General features: G+C 39.1%; 2 protein-coding genes across 5 annotated transcripts in view; one reads left to right on the top strand and one right to left on the bottom strand.

Annotated features, from left to right (window-relative positions):
• The window catches only part of WASHC4 (WASH complex subunit 4), a 64,464-nt gene that overhangs the window by 35,710 nt on the left and 4,785 nt on the right, over window positions 1-23,969 (top strand). The window contains exons 29-34 of one of the 3 annotated variants that reach the window (XM_054846479.1): window positions 251-398; window positions 1,712-1,808; window positions 2,276-2,472; window positions 3,236-3,335; window positions 4,920-4,995; window positions 5,700-8,161. In XM_054846479.1, coding sequence (XP_054702454.1) covers window positions 251-398; window positions 1,712-1,808; window positions 2,276-2,472; window positions 3,236-3,335; window positions 4,920-4,987 — 610 coding nt within the window. In that variant the 3' untranslated portion in view covers window positions 4,988-4,995; window positions 5,700-8,161. Of the gene's footprint in view, window positions 1-250; window positions 399-1,711; window positions 1,809-2,275; window positions 2,473-3,235; window positions 3,336-4,919; window positions 4,996-5,680; window positions 8,162-23,969 lie in introns of those variants that run through there. The other 2 variants (XM_054846471.1, XM_054846489.1) reach the window with 2 other exon arrangements.
• Window positions 6,163-23,969, bottom strand: part of APPL2 (adaptor protein, phosphotyrosine interacting with PH domain and leucine zipper 2) — a 38,806-nt gene continuing 20,999 nt past the window's right edge. Inside the window, exons 8-21 of one of the 2 annotated variants that reach the window (XM_054846524.1) lie at window positions 22,962-23,108; window positions 20,645-20,727; window positions 16,957-17,115; window positions 15,679-15,867; window positions 15,319-15,361; window positions 15,184-15,240; window positions 14,981-15,069; window positions 13,207-13,359; window positions 13,036-13,085; window positions 11,880-12,054; window positions 11,175-11,211; window positions 10,901-11,041; window positions 10,165-10,212; window positions 6,163-9,770 (exon numbers count right to left, since the gene is read on the bottom strand). In XM_054846524.1, the coding sequence (XP_054702499.1) occupies window positions 9,642-9,770; window positions 10,165-10,212; window positions 10,901-11,041; window positions 11,175-11,211; window positions 11,880-12,054; window positions 13,036-13,085; window positions 13,207-13,359; window positions 14,981-15,069; window positions 15,184-15,240; window positions 15,319-15,361; window positions 15,679-15,867; window positions 16,957-17,115; window positions 20,645-20,727; window positions 22,962-23,108 (1,500 nt within the window). In that variant the 3' untranslated portion in view covers window positions 6,163-9,641. The remainder of the gene's footprint in view (window positions 9,771-10,164; window positions 10,213-10,900; window positions 11,042-11,174; window positions 11,212-11,879; window positions 12,055-13,035; window positions 13,086-13,206; window positions 13,360-14,980; window positions 15,070-15,183; window positions 15,241-15,318; window positions 15,362-15,678; window positions 15,868-16,956; window positions 17,116-20,644; window positions 20,728-22,961; window positions 23,109-23,969) is intronic. The other variant, XM_054846532.1, reaches the window with a different exon arrangement.

Here is a 23,969-nt window from a genome sequence, read left to right as displayed (position 1 = left end):
CCTCACCACATGTCTGACATCTGCTTTTAGAATGTTCATGGCCTTAAAGTATTAATAAACCTTTTTTTGAGGAAATTAAGAAACATGATTTAAGGTGGCTGTAGAGGTAGGATGTAATCTTGGACACTCTGGTCTGATTACTGGATTGTAGGTGCAGCTTAAGGGTGAAGAGAGGGTTGTTATCCTGAGGGGCAAGTAAGCGAGGAAACTTCTAGCAGAAACCAGGTAACATGTTGCTTATCCTTTGCAGGCAGTTGGACTCTGTCCTCAGTGACCTCACGCGCAACTTTGCAGAAGGAACGGAGTACTTCAAAATGCTTGTGGATGTATTTGCTCCTGAATTCCGCAGCCCAAAGAATATGCATTTGCGGAACTTCTATATAATTGTTCCCCCACTGGTTAGTATTTGTATGGTTTGTACCAGTATTATTTTTAAAAATTTAGCAGATCAGGTTTGCGATTAAGTATTCTACATTAGGCTGTTGATTACCATGTTCTGCTTTCTTCCCTGATTATGAGTGCGATTGCTTTGAGTGTGGCTGCTTTGTTAGTTTGTTTTTCTTTGTTTGCATCAATTCCTGTACTAGTGCTCAAAAGGTAACTTTAAAAACTACTTCTCCTGTTTGAATCAAATTTGGGGAAGCCAAGATAAAAAGGGAGGAATTGGAACAGTAAGGATGAAGGGAGTTTAAAACCACGTTCTTCAGCTCTCTCATGTGTGCTCTTTCCACAGCATGTTGGGTATCTGTATGCTCTCTTAATGTCATATTCTAATGGAGTATAATTAGGGCCCCCTCTATTCCAATTGGATCTGCTTTTGCTAATGAGTTTTGTTTAGAAAGAGTCCAACTGAATTGAGGTGATGCAGACTTGAGTGCAGCATTCTGGGCATTTAGAAGCAGTTCACTTTGAAGGCCTAAATGATTCATGTGTAACATCCTGTTTTAGAAACTAATTTTGGAATTGCCGATGAGCAATAAACTTAAGACTGAGAGGACAGGTATGTCATGGTGATAGAAGTGAAGGAAAGTAAAGGCTTATGACATTTTTGGTCTTTTTCCTTCTCATTTGTGGAGTTTTTTCTGATAAATACAGTTTCAGGAGTATGCCATCCTTTTTAATTTTTAAAGGCATTTCACTGTAGTTAAATTTGAAAGTGTGTCATAGGTTTTTGAAAAGTTGTTAATGTACACACATTTCCATGTCTCGAGTAGTTATTGCATACAAACACATACCCATTGCTCGATATTACCACCTGGATCTATTGTTCAACATCATTATAAATGTAAGACTATTGAAATATTTTTAGTTTTCTAAATAGAGTGAAATAACACACTGTAGCTTTAAAACACTGATCTCTTTAAACTTTCCAGGAACCTGGGCTTTTAATTATCCTGTACTTGTTAACACGTTTACCTTTAGTAATCACCAAGAGAATGTGAAGTAGCAGAGTCTGACAAGAACAGTGAAGATATATCTTTGTTTTTTATGTATGCATATGCAATTGTTTTCCAAAGCTTAACTTAACTGCTTCTCAAAAAAATCTAGAAAAAGGACAAATTTTCATACAAAAATGCATAATGATGGGAGACACAATTAGCATAGGTTTGGACGTGGAATTGTATTCATAGGTAACAGCATGCATGTTGGATACCTTTTAAAATTTCTAAGTCTGTCTTGATGATTCCAAGACAGCTTTTCACTCTTTCAGACCCTCAATTTTGTGGAGCATTCAATCAGTTGTAAGGAGAAATTGAATAAGAAGAATAAAAGTGGAGCAGCTTTCACTGATGATGGGTTTGCCATGGGTAAGTTTCAGTATGCTGACTAGCCTTTGGGTAAACCAACGTAATGGATATTTGCAAGAACAGTTTGGTTTGTGTGTTCCCATAATTCAAAATTCCTTAACTTTAAATTTGGGTTGTCTTGGCTTCAGCACAATGGATTCGAGGGCTCTTGTTTTGTTCGGAATCTCCTAAGCATGGAATAGCTGAGTATGGGAGCAGACAGTTTTGGTGTATGTTGGTGCTCCCCAATTTTTTTCAAAGCTTGCGGATCTCAGCAGATGAGAAGGTATGCAAGTCTTTGGATAAATTATGAGGTTTTTGAAAATTGAGGCTTGTTCTTTATTATGACTTTTTCCTATTAGATTCAATTATAAATTAATTGTGATTTAAATTTTAATTGTCAACTTAGGCTGATCCATTAAACACATACATAATTGATAAAACATTTTGTGTGTTGACTGTGGTATGTGGTTTGTTAATGACTACAGGTGTGGCTTACATTCTGAAGCTTTTGGATCAGTACCAGGAGTTTGATTCTCTGCACTGGTTCCAGTCTGTTAGAGAGAAGTACATAAAGGAAATAAGAGCAGTAGCTAAGCAACAGAATGTGCAGTCCACTAATCAAGATGAAAAACTACTGCAAACTATGAACCTTACACACAAGAGACTGGAAGTTTGTTTACAGGTATAGCATGGATCTAGTTATCTGTTCTGTATTGAGTTCTGCACTTAACCATCACAGTTCAGGTATCTGTTTGCTGACAAAGCTTATCAAGAATGAAAAAAACCAAACCCAAAACATAGAGCACTGTCTACACCAATAATGCGAGAAGTATAAAGACTTGAGGTGTGTGATCTGAAGGGGATGTTGTAAGTGTTTAATATTAGAGTGAGTTAGGAATTTGACTGGGTTGACTGGAAGTCTTTGTCCCATGGGGTTTGAAATGTAATGCAACTAAAACCTAAATGCTTAAATAGGAGCGAATAACTTTTTGGTTAAATTCTTTATAGTAAAGATTTTGCATAAGACTGTGAACCCTGAGAGTTGCTTGGGTGTTAATTCTGAGTTGCTAAGTTGAATGATTCACCAGCTGTCAAATATTCATTGACTACTTAATTTATTGGCTTGCATGATTTTCCATGGGCAAGTTGCTCCAAATTCTCACTGCTGCTGCAAACCTCATGTTCAGCCTCAGTGGATTAGGGACAGATTTATTGCACCGATGATGCTTTGCTTGAATTATCCTTTAAAGTTTTTTGGCTGATGTTTGCTTTGTAAAATACATGTGAACAAGGTATGAATGGAGGAAGATTTTTCAAAACCATTTAAGTGGTTTAGATATTGAAATCTAATTGCCTTAAATGCTTCTGAAAAATCCCATTTAGATCTGTCTACAAATTCATTCTTGTAATGCACTGACACTCCTTTTCTGTATCGTTTCCCTTAGGAATTTGAACTCCTTTATTTCTCACTAAGTAGTGCAAGAATTTTTTTCAGAGCAGATAAAACTGCAGCAGAAGAAAACCAGGAAAAGAAAGAAAAAGAAGGTGAGTGAATGCTATACATAGAACATTTTGGCTCATGAGAGAGTGTGCCTTAGTAGGGAAAGTGCTTTTTTCTCTTTTCCATAGCTGCTTTCTTGCTAGTGGGTTGATACAGTATTCCAGAAAGAGTTTTATGGGGTCAAGGGTGATTGAGGAGTCAAGAACAGCTCACAGAGGCCTTCTTAGGAATGGGTGAATTTCAAGCTGGGCTTCTGAGGGGAACCCAAAAAAAAACCCCAACGAACACCACCAAAAAGACAACCAACCCAAAAAAAATCTGGGACAGGGACAATTGCATACTTGCAGTAATATTTAATTCAATAACTTCAGCATCGTACTTACCCTCTCAATTACCAGTTTTGACAGTGACAGCCTTTTCTGCATGACCTTAGCTGGTGTGAAATAAACCGGTGCTTTTCACCTGTTGTTTAGCAGCTGTTTTTCAGCTAGTGTAAGCAGATGATGCAGATACTATATGTGACTTTCAGATGTTTGATATGTTTTGGTCTACTGTTGAATTATATTCAAAGAGTGAGATCTTAATTTGTGGTATGGTCTCTTGACTAGGTAACATGGGTATTTTGTGGTTTATATTCATGCTTTTATATTCTGTCATGAATTCTGGAAGATTGTCTTGGGTATGGGAAGTTCTTTTCAAAGAAATGAGAGTGCTCCCAAGGATTAAGATACAGGTTGCCCAGAGAAGCTGTGGATGCCCCCTCCCTGGAAGTGTTCAAGGCCAGGTTGGATGGGTCTTTGGGCAGCCTGGTCTAGTGGAGGGTGTCCCTGCCCATGGCAGGGAGGTTGGAAGTAGATGATCTTTAAGGTCCTTTCCAACCCAAGCCATTCTATGATTCTATGACAGAAGTGCAGTTCAGTCACAAGTTACTTAGAAATTCGGGTAACAATGTATTAAAAATGGAATTGGTAAATAATTTTGTACTGTGGTTCTGACAAAGACACAAGTGACCTATGAGATTACAGTCACTGAGCCAAAGATCAGATTTCTTCTGTACTAGAAAAACAGTTTGCAGAGAAAGACGACATTTAGCATGAATTCAGATTTGATCATATTCTGTGAAGTTGCTCAAATAATTGTTCAGCTCAAAGAATCAACTACAAGCATTGTGCTGAGCAAGAATAGACATACTACCCTGACTGCTTTAGGAGGGCATTCTGTAGAACATCAGTTACTTTATTTTAGATTAAATATTCACTGTTGTGCTATGTGTTCAGTTCTTTGAAAAATGTGTTTTGAGGTGAGAAAAGCTTGAAATGCATAGCAGGGTGAAAAGCTTTGAACGTGGTGATACCTTTGCCTTCTACCATAATATTTGGACTTAGACTCTGCAGAATATGTGAGCACGCACATGTAATCTTTACACAAGTTCTACTCATTGAAGAAACCTTTCACCCCAACTACAGATTTCTTCATAGGGTCAGGACCCTTTGTGCTTCAAGGTCAGTTTGCATATACTGACCATATGTGTGTTTATGACATCAGCGTAATATATATACTAAGACTTTGGTTTTACTGCCTTGAATAAAATGTTAAACATGATCCATGTCTTTATTTTTTTTTTGTAGAAGAATCTGTTAAAGCAAGCAATGGAGATCTTTCCAACTCTACGCCTGCAGATCCTGTTGTGAAATGATATGGCTGGTATGGGTGATGATTACTTACTCAAATAATTCATGTTCTTGTCATTATCAGTAACTCTCTGTAGGGGTAAAAGCCCTAGATTTGATTTACTTGCTCTGTTAAACCCAAGAGGAAAAAAAAACGTATGGTAGTATACTGTTTTTCAGGAGTTGACAGTACTTACAACACTTCCTTTAGACTGAAAATAATTATTTAAGATGTTGACCTTTTAAAGTACTGATGTGCAGATCAAAAAAAAAAATCTTACTATTTTTTAGATGCATTCTTGCATCTCTAACATATCGTTTGAAAAAAAAAGTCATAGGCTATTGGTCTAAGATTTGAACGGGTACATCTCTTCAACCAGAAAAATACTGAATCAAGATACTGCGTGTATCTGTTGTCCAAAAAATAATTCAGACATGTTTTTATGCAGTCCTGTTGTATTTAATGCAGTCACAGATTACACTGTACGTGTAACAGCTTATGTTGAGAACATATGTTAGAGCTATTACACAAAATGGAAATCCTATTAATGTTTTATTCCACAAACCCTTATTATTACTATAGATAGTACTGGCACTGTGGGAACTTGGGATCCTGTCAGGCATTTATTTTCCCCTGCTGTTTCCCCCCGCCCCTCCATCAGAGAATGGGAAAACTAGAAAAGTTAACGTAATAAATTACTTCTCATTTCATACCGAAGGTCTGATTTGCATCCACAGAAGTAAAGAAATCCAGAGCCAAGACAGAACCACAATCAGCTCTTCCTTTTATGACCAGGCACTGTGTGATGGGTGTCTGTAACTAAGAAGTGATCTTACACTTCATGAATATGTTGTGCCTAATTGCAGGTTTCAGCCTCGATTCTGTATTTCCTAGCCTTTGTAGGTCTGTTGTACTGTCTGTGTTGTTCATACAGTCTTACATGCCTGACTATTAACAATAATTGCACTGCAGGCTTCAGAAGCTGCTGAACACTGTGAGAACTCTGTATAAATACAACATCTGTTAATGCCTGCAAGTAGAGGTTCTAGATTGTGCAAGTTACTCAGATTCCTAACTTAAGTAGCTAGACTTAGCTTAAAAGTAAACAGAACTTTCATTAAAAGGTGTAGTTGTGTTTCAGTCTCCCAGAACATAAAACACTTCTAGGTCTTACTAACTAGAAAAAACTACTCTAGTCAGTCCAACTGAGAATTACTTTTTGGAGGGATTTTTTGGCATTCTTAACTGTATTTTTTTTTTTTTTTTAGACCATACTTGCCAGCTTCTTTAATCCCTTCCAATTACAAAAAATGTAATGTTTTAATGGTTCAAATTGTTCCATTCACCCTTGGGTCACTGGTTAAGACAATTCCTGACATACTTCTGGTTTGCCCTTTCCTGCCAGTCACTTCAATATTCAGAAAGCTCGGACAAATGTTTTGTTGCAACTGGAAAGACTGGGCTGATCTGAAAGTCCTTTTGTTGGTTCTGGAAACATCACACAAAAGTTTCATGGACTGTTTAAATCAGCTGAGCTCATTAAACTTTTTATTTTTAATCAATGATAACTGCAGAGACTGCCCTAAAAAATGCTGCATTACTTGATTTATATTTTTGCTTTTTTATTTTGATACAGGTATTTTTTTTAACTTGTGTAACTTTCTTTTTTGACCAAATTGTGCCCGCACTGAATGCTCAGCATTGCTGCTGAGATCAACATTCTCGCTGCTGCTGCTAATTTCCATACTGTTGCAATTGCAGTGGACATATTTCCGTATTCCCATCTCCTCTGAAGTCACTTAAGTTCTTGGCTTGGGGTGGCCAAGCACTACATTTCCTTCTTCCACAGCAACTGCAGAATCGCATATAGATGGTGTTTGTTTCCCCCAGGATGGAGTTGCAGGGTAGCTAGGTACAGTCAAGATATTACCCATGTTCTAATAAAATCTGCACTTGTATTTTCCCTTCTCCTATTTTTTTTTTCTTTTGGAAAGACACCATCTCGGATAGGTAATACTTTGCAGTTGAACATAAATTGACCTGTGGTTTGTTTTTTTTTTAATGTGTGGTGGTTAACAAATTCGTGTGGTTCTGGTGATGGAAAGTCTACAGGAAAGACATAAGCCTATTTTTATAGAAGCCTGTTTAATCCGGGAGACCTGAATGTATACTATATATTGCAAAAATATATACATACACACAAATGTGTACAGTGATAGAGCTATTCTTGCTAATACAGGATTGTAGTTTATATTTCCTTCTTTTTGTCATTGAGCAGCAGATACCTGCAGAAAGCTTTTCTCATCTGAAATAGAGTGGGTGCTGGATGTAGATGTGACACCCTCCTCTGTGTCAGTGAGAGTCACATTAAATCATTTTCCCCCATGAGAATCTGGAAGGGGTGCAAAATTCTTGCTGTGGTGCTACAACTATTTGCATTGCTTTTGCTCTCCTGTTCCAATTATAGGCACAAGATGGACCTTAACTGGTTGTCTGGAAAGGAGATGATGGAGTTAAAACAAAAAATCCCCCAAACTAAACAGAATGAGCTCCCTCAAAATTCCCAGAGGTGTTAAAGTGAGGATGATGAGTTTGCTGCAGGGACATAAGCCAGATCTCTAGTGGGTTTTTTCCTTTGAGTGGGGGGCAGAACAGTCTCCCCAAGAAGGCCAGTGCCACCACTGCCCTTGTGTGACATAACCTCATCTTGTGATGAGGCTGTTGCATGGAGAAGTGGTAGCAGCTGCTCTCCTGGGGCTCTTGCAACCTGTTTCTGATGCGGTGCTGTGCCCTTTGATGCCAGAAGCCCTGGGGGTGCTGTGCCCAGCACCATGGTTAGGGGGGAGTGGAGCACAGCGATGCCTCGCTTGCTTTCATCCCCAAGGTTGGAAGGTGTTTGTGTTGACAGGTGATACATGATGGCTACAGCAGCACCCAACTGGGGTTGGACTGCTGGTGCTGAAGGGTAGGTTCTGGAGGTCCTGATGCAGTCTGTAATCAGAAGTAAATTTGAGTTTTCATCTGATGTCTGTCGACAACAGCTGTTTTCAGCTTCTCAGGTACAAAGGACCAAATGTAACACTTAATGTTTCCTAACTCATTGTACAAAAGGGTATTTTGTTACCTCGGTCTCTTTGGTTTGAGTAGAGAACATTATGTACATAAAACTGTGTTAATAAATGTAATTTTGAGAACTTCATTCTTAGTGTCTTCAGTAACATCAGTTCAGCAAGTGTTAATCTTTTTTAATGAAACAGCTTGAACTTTTATTTATGAAGAAGTTTTTGTATCAGTTACTAACAGTTTCCTTCCATGGTTTTCTTAAACATTCAACAACCAGCTAAATTGAATTTATTCCATGTCAAACACTTGCAAAGCGGGATCTTTCAGATGCTGTAGCACAGATTCTGCATACAGAAAATCTAGCTTCCTAGTAAGTGCTTGAGAAGAGTTAAATTAAATTTGAAGAATTTCAGCTATTTGTTCCAGTTATCTTATCTTGCTTAATACAAACTAGGCCACAGATTACATACCTCCCACCCCCCAATAACTATTTTTGTTTGCTCTTGCAAAGTACGGTTTCTCATGTTTTCAGGTTAAACTGGAAGGGGAAAAAAACCTAAACTTTTTAGCCAAATACACACAGTATCTAATTTCAGGAAGGTACTATGAGACTAATCAATACACTATAACCATATAATCTAGCATTTTATTGCTCAGTTTCTTAAAACCAAAGATTGCTGGTAGACCTAGCTGGTGTATGTCACCATCACGTTAAAAATACAAAGAATTCTTATTATAAGAGTACTTATTTGTCCTACAATTACCATCTCTGGCAACTTAACTTTTAAGAAACCTAACCTTAGAAAAACTGCACATAACTAACATGCCACATTCGTTGACTACTTCTGATGTTTGCATGTCAGTGGTATTTAGAATAATAAATCAAGGAGGTGCATTATGTCAAGTATTTAATTACAGAATGGGTGAGTGTGGTCCCCACAAAGGTAAGAGTAGGCACTTAGATTTGTTTTGTAAGCTTATCCTAGATGCAATATAAAAATAGATTATATTAATAGGAAAAATTTAGTGTTTAACAAATTGTTTTGTAAATAGGCTAGCACAAAAGATAAATCTTGTTATACTTAAACTAGACTAAAAATAACTTCATCTGAAAATAAAGTAAATAGTGCATTTTTAACCTTCATTTAGATGCACATAATCATGCAAACTATGAAAATGGACTATGGTAGGAAACTTCAGGCCTGGTATTTGTTAAAGGAGCTGACAGCTTGCACTAATTTCAGTGGACTTGCAGGTTGCTGGCCATGTCAAGTGGAAGACATGACATTAACCCTTGGTGGTTGACAGCTGCGCTCTCCAAACTGCTGGCAGCGAGGGGCCAAGGCTGAAACATTCCCAGAGATTGTCAGCTGCTGCCCAGGCCCACCCAGCAGACACTACAGTCACAAATGCAAAAAGCCTCAAAGGCCAAGTCCAGCTGTTGTTCTGCTGTAAAACCGGAGGCAACACCGCTACAAAGCGCTGCCATGCTGGCTGGAGCAGGAAGACAGAAGGTGGCCTCTGTGCGTAGATTACTGAAAACCAAAGTTTTGCAGAACGACTCCCTGCTTTTCCTGCTCCTGCACAAGCTGCAGGAAACCAGAAGAGGTTTTTTTTTATGCTTCTGATTCCTCCCCTTCTTCATGTGTGGTTCCATCCTCTGCTGACTGATCATTCAGAAGCATGAACTTTCCATCATTTGTTAATGGGACAGACTTCATCAGCTGAGCTAATGCTTCTGGGTCCTGAAGAAAAACAAACAAACAAAGAGCTGGACGGGCTGCAGCAATCTTTCAGTTTCCTCAGTACTTCTCGTTGAGGTTTTGCACCTTTTATTTTTTTTTTTACAACCTTTTGTCTAAAGGTTTGTACGTGAATAATTCTGGCCTAAAGTTTTGAAAGAAATAATCCCTTTTGGTTCAGTAAAACCACCCCTTGGGTGGTATACAAGGGGAAAAAAAAGTCTTTAAATTTTGAGCCTTTATTTTGCTGTTCTTATCTGGCATTGATATCATTACTTTGTCCTGAGGGAGAGTGGCGGTTCTCCTTTCTCACGCGCACCAGAGGTACCTGGGCAGTGCAGCCAAAAGCAGCGTATGATGCATCACAACACAGACATGGGGAACAAAACAAACTTACCTTCTGTGCCTCAATGATTTCTTTTCCCAAGCTAATGGCATAACAAATCTAAAAAAAGAAAAAAATATATATATATATAAAGTTCAGGTTTGGTTTGGTTTGTTCCTTAATTGGGACTAAAATACAGAAGTGTCAATCCAAACTTAGTCTTAAGTACAGGTCTAAAAGCAGAGGCAGAACACCAATTCACCATGCTAATTACATAAAAATAAAACTCTCTTAGGCTGGTAAATCTTTGTACTCAACTCAGTTTTATTAACCAAACTTTATATCCAAACCTGGGGGATCTTTTCCAGTGCATATAAGAGTTATAGCTTTTAAGACAAAAATTTTCCAGCACATTCATTATTTTTAATAGCCTGTTGTTATCATAGGCAGGAAGTAGCCAGTGGTGTTAGCACAGTGTGGCTCTCGTGTCTTTGAAAGCTTTACTGATGTGCACGTCCGAGCATAGCTGACGGTCGTTTTGTGGGTGCTGGTGCTAGACCCACACACAGTCCCGTCTCTTAATGTCACTGTTAGCAATCGCCCCCTTTCCTCCGTGTTGTATATGCTGCTGCATTACCTATGAATTTGCTCCTTTGTTAGGCATAAGCCATTGATAACATGTTATGGCATGTTTTCCTGGCAAGGAATTGAGTACTCTGGCTTCTTTAGCAGTGTTTCCCACACGCGTAAACCAAGAAGCCTACGACCTGTTTTCTAATGAAAGTATTTTATCAAGTGTTATGCAAACCTTTTCTCCTTCTGTGTTGCTCTCAAAAATATATGCACTCATGGATTCTTCTCCCAGAGTCTCGCTGAGATGGACCACAAAGCCAATCAGTCGCCTGTTATCCTGATGAGCAGCAAACTGTGTCACAGTAGCAAGTTCAAACTGGAAAAGGATAATAAAGAATTTGTTTGGTTTTTTTAACCAGCATTTGGTTAGCTTGGTCAAGAGCTCAAGTTCATGTGACTGAGCATTCAATGCTGTGGTAGAAAACAAATTCAAACCAAAAGTTACTCACACTTGTTCGCGTAACTTGGGTTTGAGGATCTATTAACCTGCAATTATGTGTAGGGGGGGGAAAAAAAGTAAATTATTTTAGAGTGATTCTTAGTAATTTCAAGGTGCTTTATAATAGTAAGGCAATCACTATAGCAGTTTTACAGATGAGGAAATGTGCACAGAATCAAATGCTTTATCTGTGATTTCAAGTCAGTTCAGCTCTAGACCCTGGCTCTCAGCTGTGTATAGGCCACAGTATGTTTCTGAATCACTAATTCAGTAAGCATCCCAAGTGCATGGGCCAACACACTAACACACACACGGGCATAAATGCACGCCGGCTGAAGTCAATGTCTTGTATCAACATATTCTATAGTGACAATACTGACAACAGGACAGTGATGGCGCTCTTGCTGTTACTATGTGTAAGGAAAGAAAGTATCTTCCAATACATTTTTTTTGCATTTTTTCTGTGTCTCTGTGGGGCCTTATAGCCCCACTGCATCCTCTAAATTTTGGTAGGATGTTCCTACAACTTAGTCAGGAGGATGATTTCTAGATACTACAGAGTAAGAAAAGAGACATTTTTACTAAGTAAAGTGAATCTCAGGATCTTGCTCCCTCAAAGGCTGTATTTCTGAGAAAAACAAAACCAGAAATACTTTACTAATCACAAGATATACAAAGAGAACAGAATGTTGATGAGCTGAAGGTTTTACAGTACCTCAAGTTCTTGCTGGTGACCATGAGATGGGATTCAGTCATACGAAATATGTTGTGAATGGCACGAGCAGCTAACACTTGTCTCATAGCTTCATAAATCACTTCACTTGTGTCATCTGACTGAACAGCCATAGATCCCAAAAACCGAACTATGAACATCTGCTGCAAGAGTGAATCTGGAAGATAAAAGGTGTGACTTCCTTCACTGTGCTACTTCAATTTTCCAGTAGCTGAAGGTGTCAATGAGATGATTATTTTTTTTCACTTTGGAAATTAAACAGTAAACCTGTGGGTGGTGACTGTGGGGGTGGTGGCTTCCTGCTACAAGCCAGGCAGTGCTCTGACCCAGTTTTAAACACTGCTTGAACTGGCAGCAAGTAGGGAAAAAAACCCAAAACTAAATCACAGTTGCTTGTAAGCTTTAAAAGTCTAACTGGCCCTTTGTGCCTTATTTGATCAGCCAGTAAAATTCACCTGCCTATCTGGTTATCAGCTGCACATAAACTGTGCAAGTAAACTGTGATAAATTCATGATTGTACACAAGCCCTGGTTTCCATCAAATTAACTCTTCTCTTGTACGTCCCTCACTTTCTTCTGTGTCCTTCTGACCTTCCATGCAGCTGTGTCTGCACTGCACAAGACACCACAAAGATTGCCGAGCATCTGCTTGACCTGAGCTTCACAGACCCACTTCGTGGTCTGGGATGCAGGGCAGTCAACTAAGCACTGAACTCTGAGATGTAGATTGTGGATTTCAGAGTACATGTGGGTAAGAAATGGCTACTAAGCAGCCTCAAACTTGAGCAGAGTTATACTGCAGTCCCATCAAACCCTTTCTAAAGAAGTCAACAGCTACTTAAAAAAAAAAAAAAAGAAAAATGAAAGACAAAAAACAAGCAAACCAAATCTTTTTGCCTTTCAACATCTGACACCTAATCCGGAATACAGCTTGGACTGTCAAGGAAAAAGGAGTTTGTTTTCACAGGCAGTGATGTTTAAAAAGCTGGCTTCTGAAAGATAACTACCTTCTACTGTACTACAGGTCTGTTACTGCTGCTCCATGGTGTCAGGTGCTTTTTAAGAGACACTGGATAGCTGACAGCTGAATTAGGCCTAAAGTCATGACTAATTTTATCTGGGAAAATGAAGCACTGACCTTCCTCATCTTTTCTGCTGTCTTCAGATTCCCCAAATGGGTTTGCACGCCTATGAAAAAAAGAAAAGCTCTTAATTCCAGATTCTGGTCACCATGCACACAAATGCTGTAATACTTAGTTTCCTCCTCTGAGATCACTGTTAAAGTGGCTGATCACTGCCCCGGCCATACCTGCCGCCTCTGTTCTGGTCCAGGAATTCTGTGGCAGGCAGTACGATATCAAATTGAATTGGTGTTCCAGGAGCAATGAGTTGTGGGGAGTCTTGTATGCCAGCTGATTCGTTGGGAATTATTTTATCATTTTCCATATTCTTTACATTCTGGCTAAAATGAAAATGGGGGAAAAAAATAATGTTTCAATCAATCAGTGCCACCCTATCTTTGCTTTGGAAGGGAGACAAGATTATTCAAAAATCCCAAGTGGGATTGAACTAGTATACATAAACAGAAATAAGAGTATTTTCCTATTTACCTGTTACTGAGGACACTTATAACATCTGGTTTATGTTTTGTACCTAAAATTACATAGGAACAAAGTAAATGTTGGTATATTAAACCCGAGTGCAGGTAACTCCGAGTGCGGGCTGACTTTGAGCAGCAAGTTGCTGTTTGCCTCCCTGCCCTCTAGCGGCAATACTTAGAGCTGCGTTGTCAGTTCAAGCAGCAGAGACCTGGCGCCGTTTCTAAAGGTGTAACTGGCAATCCTGACATCTTTTTAAGATCTTCCTCGGCCACAGGCTTGTTACAATGTGATAGTTAAGAACTGTTACACACCGGGTCAGATTTCTTCCTGCGCTTTTTCTCAAAGAGAATGAAATGCTAAGTTTCCCACAGGTACTGAACTTGTAACTATACGCATCGCTACGTATGGTACACTGGGTTTACTAGCACCATCTGCCATTTCTATAAAGTTTTCTGGTTGAACACAGATATAAAAGTCACTTGGGAGATTAGTCATCAATGAAATTGCTATTTCCTTTGCCCAGTGAAATAGATGGCAATAGTCGTCTATTTATAAATCTGTAATCAAAGTGAAACAGCTGTAGTGTGTATAAAATTACAAAGAAATTGACTGGCATTCCCCATGGCTATAGGGAATCTTTGGAATCTGTAAGCAATCATAATAAAGGCAATCATAAATCATAATAAAGGCACTGGCCTGAGAGGCGGAAGCTTGGAAAAGCTTGGAATTTCTAGGAGTAAATATCTGAGTAAGAATTTACAATTTTCTGACAAAACTTGCAGCGAAGCCTCTTCATGTTGAAGTCAGTGTGACACTTGCCCTATTTTATTTATCACACTGCTTCTGAAAGCAGGATTTCAGTCCAGCACTGGGCTTGAAAGCCAACTCTGATGAAGTCTGAAGAATTCCCACTAGGCAAGAGGCTGGGATCATGTGGACACAAAGAAATGATACATAAAATATATATTTGAATATAAGCATATCCTAGAGCATTATTAACAATTTTTCAAGGAGGGGAGCTTTATTGATTTACCTGAATGAGCGCAAGAGAACAACAGTAATTATTCTGACAGCTGTGTAAGGCATATTCCTGTGATAGACTGAGAGGAACTGCTGGAAGTAATATGCAAGAATATACTTACTTCAATGTATAGCAGGGACTCTGCTGGATGATCCACATTACAAGTCATTCCCTTACAGCAAAGCACTTACAAATAAAGCATTGTGTTTGTTTCTGAAGAAACAGCAAAATGGCAACCGCAAGGAGCTTCAAAGCTGTGATGTGGGGCAATAAGCACTACCCTCAACACCTGGCACCTCCTACGGCCTTCAGTAAGAAACATCAGCAGTAGAGGAATTTAATGGAACACGCAGGCCTGTAAAGACAGGGCCTAGACGGGGCTTTTTCCTGCGTGACTGTTGCCCTGTAGAAATAGCATGACCGAGCACACAGTCTCTAGTCTGTGCAAGCGAGAGTGTTACCTGGGGTGGTGAACTTCGTGTTTTTTCCCAAAGCTGGTAATGGGAGTCACTGCTTGCAGCGCTGTCTGATTTAACTTGATTGCAGCTGCCTATGCAAAAAAGACCACACGGCCCTTTTACACACGTACCTTACACTGCCATGTAAAGAACAGTGGGAAAACGAGTTGGAAGGAATGGACTGAAAGCTGGAAACAAGCTCCCACCTCTGGATTGTCAGTGAGATAGATCTGTCTGGAGATGTTGTTGATGGCACAGATCCACTGGAAGGGAAAAATGAAACTGAACTCTTCCAGCTCACTTGTATACAGGACTGACAACATTAAGAAAATATTTTTTACCTCCTCGTATTCTTTCTTGCTTTCTGCTTGAAGGGTTATACCCCTAAAATATAAACATAGTGTATCAGTGCTAGCAGTGGACACCAGGACTGTTTGACTCCAGGTCTTATAATAACATCACCAAGCTTTGCATCTATTAACCATCAAAGGAACAAATCTCACGAATAAGCTGCAGCGAAAGGATACTGCCTGTACTGTTCAGGCAGCTGTGGGGGAGGACGGGAAGGAACATGCTTTTAATTTGGAAACACCCTTCTGGAAACCCAGAAAGGCTTATTTTATAGCAAGCATGTTTTACATGAAACAGCATCTGAAAGGGTAGGTGTGACTGGCTGTCCTCAAATAAAACCTGTCTCATACGCTTTGCCTGTAGGAGTAGTGATCTGAAAGCAGTATCTTCTGTCCTCGCAGTCTACAGCCATAACAGAGCAGTTGTCCAGGTCCTGAATCAGTCCTCCAGCTACTGCTCCCCTTGGCTGACACATCAAGTTGCCACCTTGAGTGAAGAAATACAGTCTTTCCCAAGTTGTAGTCACCAGACCTGTTTTACTAAACAGAAGACACAGCGATAAAGACTCATTGCTATTTAGAAATGACTCCAAACATACATGAAACTGCAAACGTATCCTGATCCTAATCTGAACTTTATGTTCAGCCCTGGAATTTTTTTTATGATGAGTCTCTGTTAAGAAGTAAAAGCAGCACCTATTCCTTACAGAGACTAATCCTGAATGAAAGCTGAAGAATTAAACTAATTCCAAACTTGCCAAGTTAAAAACATTCTCTGCAGTATCTCCTAGTTAAGGAGTAAAACAATTATTGGTATTGAGTAACTGACATGAAATACTATTAAGCTGAAGAGCAGTGTCAGCAATTTCAGCACATAGAATCATCATTAAAAAAAAAAAACTATCTTCTGCCAGTAGTATCTGAGTCCATCTTCTCCCTAGCTATGGAGTCCTATTATATTGTAATCCAGCTCTTAGAATTAAAGAAATTAATAAGTGTCCAATCCTCACAAAAAATAAAATTAAATTAAAAATTACTAGTCAAACAGAAATAAACTGGTATTTAATCAATTACATAAACAGGGTTACACTATATGCCACCAATAACACAGAGCTCCTGTGGAAGCTGATGGAAGATTTTATTTGGAAAATCTGCAGAGGTAACTATGTATGGTATACATTCAAAGTTATACACTTGCACTGTCCATAAAACTTTTAATTTATGTAAAGAAGGTCATTTATGAAAATGTGTATTAATTGTAAATATAGCTGTTTATTTTCATAAACACTATGTTTTCTTTAGCCCTAAGAACTAGGAACAATCTGAACCTAGCCCCACCAGTTTCTAGTGTTTAGCCACTTGAAAGCAGGAAATCATCCCCACAGGTGAATGCAAGCAGAAGTAAACTTCTGTTTTCAGGAAAACAGTTTCAAATGCCTCTGAATTTGGTTTAAGCTTCTAAAGCACATTTTCAAAGATGACAGAGATACGTAGCAGCTGAAGAGTACGGCTACCACAGTGATTCAGGAGCTTCAAACATCATTACCTGAGGAGTCTTTATGACCTAAAAAAAAAAGTAGCAACTACTCAGCAATTAAACAAACCAGTGGGTAGCAACAGCCTTCTTACTTTCTAAGATTAAGGTAGCCAGCCTTCTGGATGAGATTTCTATTGATAGCAGGTGAAGTTACATCAGAATCTGGGGTGTAAACAGATTCATTAACTGCAATTAAGTCCTGCTGGGATACCCTCATTTTTTCAGCTTCAGCATCCAACTCTCCCTGTATGCTGGGGAAAAAAAACACAAAACAAACAAAAATGAATTTATACTGCTGAACATATACAGATGTTGATCTAGTATAGCAGCACACTTCAAAGAAGGCTTCACTATAGTATCTCTTGGCTTTCACAGAACTTTGTCTTACTCCTACAATGGTATAACATGAAGAATTCCTGCCATAAGACCACCTATTACCTGGTCACAGATTTTCAACAGTCAGTTTTCCCTGAGTTCAGAAAAATGTAACAAAATCTATAGCCAAGCCTCATTTTAGCTTTATTTTTTTTATAATACTGTCTTCCACTTCGGTGTGATTCAGAAAATATCCTTGGTGTAGGCTGGCAAAACTGGCTTTTTTTGAATGTATCTGTAAAAATCCAGTTTTCTGAAAGTGCTAACTGTGAAAGGGTATCTGAGTGCAAAATATAATTCAGAGAACAAGTGATAATTCATTGCAGAAGCATCATACGGATATATACTGCAGTACTGAACATCTGTGTTTTCATAATATTACTGTAAGACACCTTTGGCATAAAGGAGGAAGCAGAGCAGCCGCTTTACTGGAACAAGCAAAACGAGGTCAGAGTCATCATATGTCAGTGAAATACCATCTTCATTTTTTTCACCTCTACTGTCAGACAATCCTTGGAAGCCACTTAATTTTCAGAGGTTCCCAACAACCACTGGAGAATGCCATCACATCAATAACCCTGCCTTGTTTCCATCAACCTTAGTAAGTCTGTGTTTCACCTGCAGACTCTTCTGAGCAACACACAGCAATGCAATGGGCATGATCAGAAAGTAACCAAAGGTCTGCCATTTTGAAAATGCGAAATAAGGAATATAATAATTTAAAAAAACCCTATTAAACTATACATAAAAGGGCTTGGATCTCCATGTCAGCTGCAAGCACTATTTGGTGCATGTGTGAACAAGGAAGTAGAAAACATTTTTAGACCATCTGTTTGCACTGCCCTCCTGTGAACCTAAGGTCTGGCTATGTGCCTGTGAACTGAAGTCCTGAGGGAGCTGGCTAATGTCCCTGCAAGGCTGGTCTCTATCATCTTCAAAAGTTCACTGCAGCCAGGGAAAACTCATGGGGTGGAAACAGCAGGACCAGAGATCCATGTAGTCCACTACCCTCTCTCTGACAGTGCCTAAAGGCAAGTACATATGATTGTTCTCCTGTTCTCCTCCCCAGTCTTCTGGAGAAGTTGGTGATATTCTGTAACTGTTGAAGTAATCTAGAGACACAGTGCTCATTTAAGTTAGCACTAAGCAGTATCTGGCTGACCAGATGAAGTCACTCTTGCATCATGCTGTTAGTCTGTTTCATGTTAATTCCAGCTTTTCCTGCATCTTCAGAAAGCTGAGACTTCCTAAGCTCCCACATCACCTCCAAAATGAGACCAGCTGTGTGCATCTTACCACCTAGCCAAGTCATATGAGAGGCTGAGTTATAAAGGCTGAGTAATATAATCAGATCTGAATTAAATTAGACCGTATTTTGCAAGCTAGTGCCTTTCAACATTATCATTAAATGTCAGAATAATAATTATTTAAATTCCATTTTGAAACAAAAAGGAATAGTGCTGTCAGTTTTTATATAAGTGCTACTTCAACACATCTTTTGATCAGTCATTTTTGCTGCACCACAAATTGCTTCCGACAAAACTGCTCTGGTATTTTCATGGTTCCCAAGACTGGATTCCTCTTCCTAAGGCGTGTTTCTCCTATCCCCAAGGTAGAAAGGAGAGGAAAAGCTTACAATTCTGGAGTTATATGCATTTGTGGCAATTAGATCAATCGGTTACTGAGAATATTTTAGTGATCTGTCTTCTCTTATGTGTTTTTATACTGTTAGCAATATTCACTGTATAAATGAAAATATTTTTAAATATGAAGACTCAGTAACACAATTTAAATAGAACCACAGAATCATTTTGGTTGGAAAAGACCTTTAAGATCATCAAGCAGATGCAAGACTACATCACTGCTGAAATTCTGTAGCTGCACAACGGGTCTCATCGGCCTGTTGTTCCAGGAAAACAAATGTGACAAATAAAAAGCTTTTAGCTTGATTAGCAAGCAGATCTGACTCACTGAGGCCTTGTGATCCCCAGCACTAAAGAAGGAAAGGAGTGGGCAGCATGCTTTTCAGTGGCTGTGTAATCTTAAGTCATGAAACCATGTCCTGTGTCAGTAATTGCTAAGCTGCACAGTGTCATTCAGAATTTTGCAAGCTTCTCTTCTGGTATTTCCAAAGACGTCATGCTCCTGTGCTAGTTACATTTGAGCCGTACTTTCAAGCTTTTCTGTGTGACAGACTTAAACCACAAAAAAACAGACTCAGCAAAAAAACTGAGCAGCCTGTTTTTGCTTCCATTTACTACTTTGTACTATCCAGAATTCAAATCCATCATACTTTGAAAAACAAGGGCTTATTCCCAGCGGCAGGATCCTCACTGTGCCTGTAAGACACAAGCCAGGTGCTCTAGCCTTACTAAATAAAGGGCACGATTTCAAGGGAGTTTAAAATCTGTCCTCCAGTCTGTACAAATGTTGTGTAGACTGTAGAGAGATTCATTTCAGAAGTGAGTGTGAAAAGATATATAAATAAGTATAAAGGTACAGGAAGTAAAGATTCATTTAGTGAAAGAATCTACTATACAGGGAGATTACTTGTAACACTGTTCTCAAATTAACAAGTATGCATTATTTAAAATGCCACCGGAGTCAGAATAAGTAATGATTTGGCTATAGTCCGATATGGAATGTATGAAGCAATAAAGTGAAGGACTCAGTGTAGTGTTTCAGCTGATTTAAAATAAATTATTAATGTTCTAATATGATTACATTTAAATGTAAAGTTTACATTCACAGGGACTTAATTAGAAAGAAAACATCAATCTTCACTACAAGTAGAGGACAGGGGTGGGGAGGGTGTAAGAAAAAATAATGACAAAAGTGAGACAGTTTACTGAAATAAGGGCTTAGCCAACACAGGTGAACTCAGTGGACCGATACAGCCTATACTGGATGCAATGAGTATGTTCTCTAGGACAAGGAGTTTTGTTTGCCTTGTGTAGCTACAACAAACACTATAGACCCTAAATCCTTATTTGGCAAGTTAATGGATTATTGTTACAGTATTACTACAGAAGACTCAGCAAGTAAACCTCTAACTGAGAATGCAGTTTTGCTATTTTATTAATTCTGTTAACCCATTTCAAGCCCAAATTCCGTGCTTTGTGTCCATGAAGAGACACGGGGATGTAAGAAAGTATGCGAACACTTTGCAGTATATAGTTCCTGGCTATACTGTAAAAATACTCTCTGCAATGCACTGACAGCATTTTCCTTTACATGTTCAAACATACCTCCTTTCCACCTGCTGCTTTAACAAAATATGCCCAACAACACAATGCAAGCATGGAAGGACACTCATGAGAAAGAAACAGAGGCACAGTCTGTTACATGCTGAAGGTTACAGCGCAATTGCTCTGAAATTCAAAGGAACCAAAAGTATTTTGTTACCTTTGAACCATGTCTGAAACAGATGACAAAAAGCTGTCCATTCTTTTGGAAAACATCTCTGCTCCTTTCTTAAAAAAGTTGATCTGAAAAATAAAAACCAAACGGACACTGGAAGTTACCTTGGCTTTGGCAGACAACAGGTTGTGGGGACTGTGTTAAGAGCAATCCCATTATGACTGATACTTTGGGCTGGCGATCAAACACATGGTCAAAACAGCTGCTTTGCCTTTCTTTGTATTTCTCACTTTTGCAACTTTCCACCCTTTCACACACCCTTTTACGCACATAAAAGCTATCAGCTGCTGACAGGTATGTTTCCAATGAACTTGCTAAATGAGTGGAATAAGGGAACAAGTAGCCTTCTCCCATACTAGCACTGTGCAGAATTGAGTCTAGTGGTGTTATGAGCCACTGCATGCAATGCCACTGTATCAGAAGGAATGGGACATAAATTGTCCATTAGATTTAGAAGTCCAACCTGGACTACCAACTCCAATCTGGAAATTTTTAAACTGTTATGGCAAAGTCAGTCAGGAAAGTGATGAAGTGTAGCTGTGCTAGCAGAAGCCTCCAGGGCAATCGGTTATATCAACTACAGATTTACCATGGATTTTGTTCTGCTGAAGGAACTAAAAAACCTACTACAGCCAAAGTGCGCATTTTGTGACAGAAGATGAATTCACTTAGCCGGTACGGCTCACCAGGCATGCAACAGCAGCAAAGCGCTGTGTAGACTTGACCTTGGATTACCTGCTGTGGGGCACACAGTCATCATTGGGACCTACTGACAACTCTGAAACATGGACATGGCTAGCACGTTTGTGCAATTAATGAGCTTTAAAAAAAAAATAAAAATCAGCGAACTGCTCCAGAAAGAGATGTAAAAAGCAAATTCTTGGCTGTTAAGCAATTTATTAGCTATTTCATCCAATTTTACTTGTGATTCCACTCCTTTGCCCTAACCTTGGGGTGCAGGATTCCTCTTACCTGTAATTCAGATTTCTGCAACCATGTTATTGATCATAGACTCTCTTTACAGACAAAGGAGAGAAAGCATGCTCTCCTAAAGAATGATTCACTTATTCTATTTCAGAAGCCTACTTTAAGAGGGAAAAGCTCTAAGTTCCACTGATTATAATGAGACTGACATGCCTAGCTTAGATGTTGATGTCAGTTTTCAGTCAAATAAACCCTGTATTAGCCACTGCTTCTTCCAAAAAATCCTTATGGCACGCTTGTTTGTTGGAAATGTGAAATATGAGACACGTTTTGAGTAATTAATAAAGAAAATATATACTTGGGCTGAAGGGCAGTTCACAGTATTTAAGCATCAATATCAACTGGCTTCTGGCTACTCAGTCATTCCCATGGCAACCTAGGACTTTCCTGTATAAAGCACTGAGATACAGCAGGTTTGCCAGATAAAATACAGGGAAAGAAAGTTCTGCGTGGCTTCCAGTAAAGGAAACCAATGCATTTCTTAGTATAATTACAGCAGAGAAGCAGCGTGAACTCCCATGGTGGGGAAAGTGACTGAAGTCTCATTTATTACCTATTTTATGGGGCATATGATCTGCAAAAGACACAGGACAATGGAGATGATGATCCACACAACAGAGCACTGCACCCATTTTTTCTGTTTTCACAGCCCAGTTCTCATTTTCCCAATGCTTGCTTTCATCAATGTCGAAGCACAACAGACCCTTAAAATGGGTGGTAATGACAATCAAGTGCTGTGAAAATACTAGTTTGTTGACCCTCCTGACATACTGGAGAGTCAGATTATCAGTATTACTACCACATTTTACAGACTTGAGAAATGCTCTATCAAATTGCTGGCAGAATGAAGATTAGAAAGAGGATTTGCCAGCCTTATGCTCAATCCACTCTACTGTTTTGTCCTTCCAGTTCTCCAGTGCATGCTCTGTTCCCTATCGTGTACGCTCCTCATCAGTATGCTGAACATTATGTGCCGGGAAGGAAACTGCTACATAGGAGAGTTTGCGCAGACAGAGTAAACAGCAGAAGTAAATGCTGCTGCACTGACAGCCTAGCCATGAAAAAATTAACCCCAGGCTGATTTTGAATATAAGCGTATTGAATTTTTTTTTTCCATTGGTGTCTTTCCTGAATATCTAAACATTCAACTATCTCCACAAACAAGATCAGTTGTTAGAATCTAGGCAAGCTGAATAAAAGTCCCCCCACCCCTGGTTATCATTTGCCAGTTCTCAAAAAAAATAAAAAATCCAGAGCAACAATGCTTTACTTTTCCCAGGGATATGCCTAAGTGATATAGACACCTTACTGTCCATACCTGTCCTCGTGTATATCCTAGCATAGGTTCCATCATTGCCACTCTCTTCCTGTACTGCAGAGCATTCAGGGCACAGTAATATTGCAGAGATGAAAGGTGCTGCTTTCTTCTTGCATTTGCCACTTCTTTTGCCACTTCTGCCTTCAGCTTAATAAAGATTGATAAAGATGTTGATAAAGTGTTACTGTGCATATGGATATATTTACTGATTATTTTCAAGTTATCTTTAAGCAACTCTCATCACAGAACTTCTCCACATTAAAATGAAGGATGGGAAACTAAGAAAGCAAATCCAAACCCCAAAGCAAGTACTTCAAGCCCTTCTCTGGCAAGATACTGAAGGATTTGGGGAGCCCCTGTGACAATAAACTACGTAACTACCACAACTAACATTCTGGATCTGATCTCAGTGCCGGAAATTTATTTGCAGCTGAGATCACAACGCAAGCCTACAAGTGCTGAATTCCGAGATGAATAATTCACAATATGCTGTATCACATTCTGTTCTGTAATGCATTTCCTTTAAAGGACCATCCTGTAGAACTGATGCACTCTTAGGATAGGGCCAATCACACACTTTTTGGCATACAGGGATATATTTTGGAATAGTAGTCCAGTGGGCAAAGCAGAAGAAACATAAAACAATCCCACCAACACAGCTATGTGTACTCTAAGTGGAATGCCAATCAATACAGAGAAATTTAGCAGGTAGGTAGATGCGAAAAAACTGAATGCTTTACAAACAGCAGACACAAGGCTTCATGACAGTTCACAATGAATTGTGCCCAGTGATACAGCATCATCACATCAGCTGTACAACAGTAGGCCTATACAAATCTATTTATAGCCATTTAGATTGCCTCTCTCTGAAGAGCTCCCCTGGATCTGAAGGGCTCTAGTTCAGCACAATACTTGATCACTTGCCTAACTTGGAGAAAACAGGTATAACTTCGCTGAATTGATGTTTGAAAGCTTTGTGTCTGCTTGGAAACAAAATCACAAGTACTC

Source organism: Grus americana, chromosome 1, assembly GCF_028858705.1.
Source record: "Grus americana isolate bGruAme1 chromosome 1, bGruAme1.mat, whole genome shotgun sequence".
Classification (NCBI taxonomy): domain Eukaryota; kingdom Metazoa; phylum Chordata; class Aves; order Gruiformes; family Gruidae; genus Grus; species Grus americana.
The sequence above is the reverse complement of the archived record's forward strand: the minus strand, read 5'-3'. Positions and strand labels throughout refer to the sequence as shown.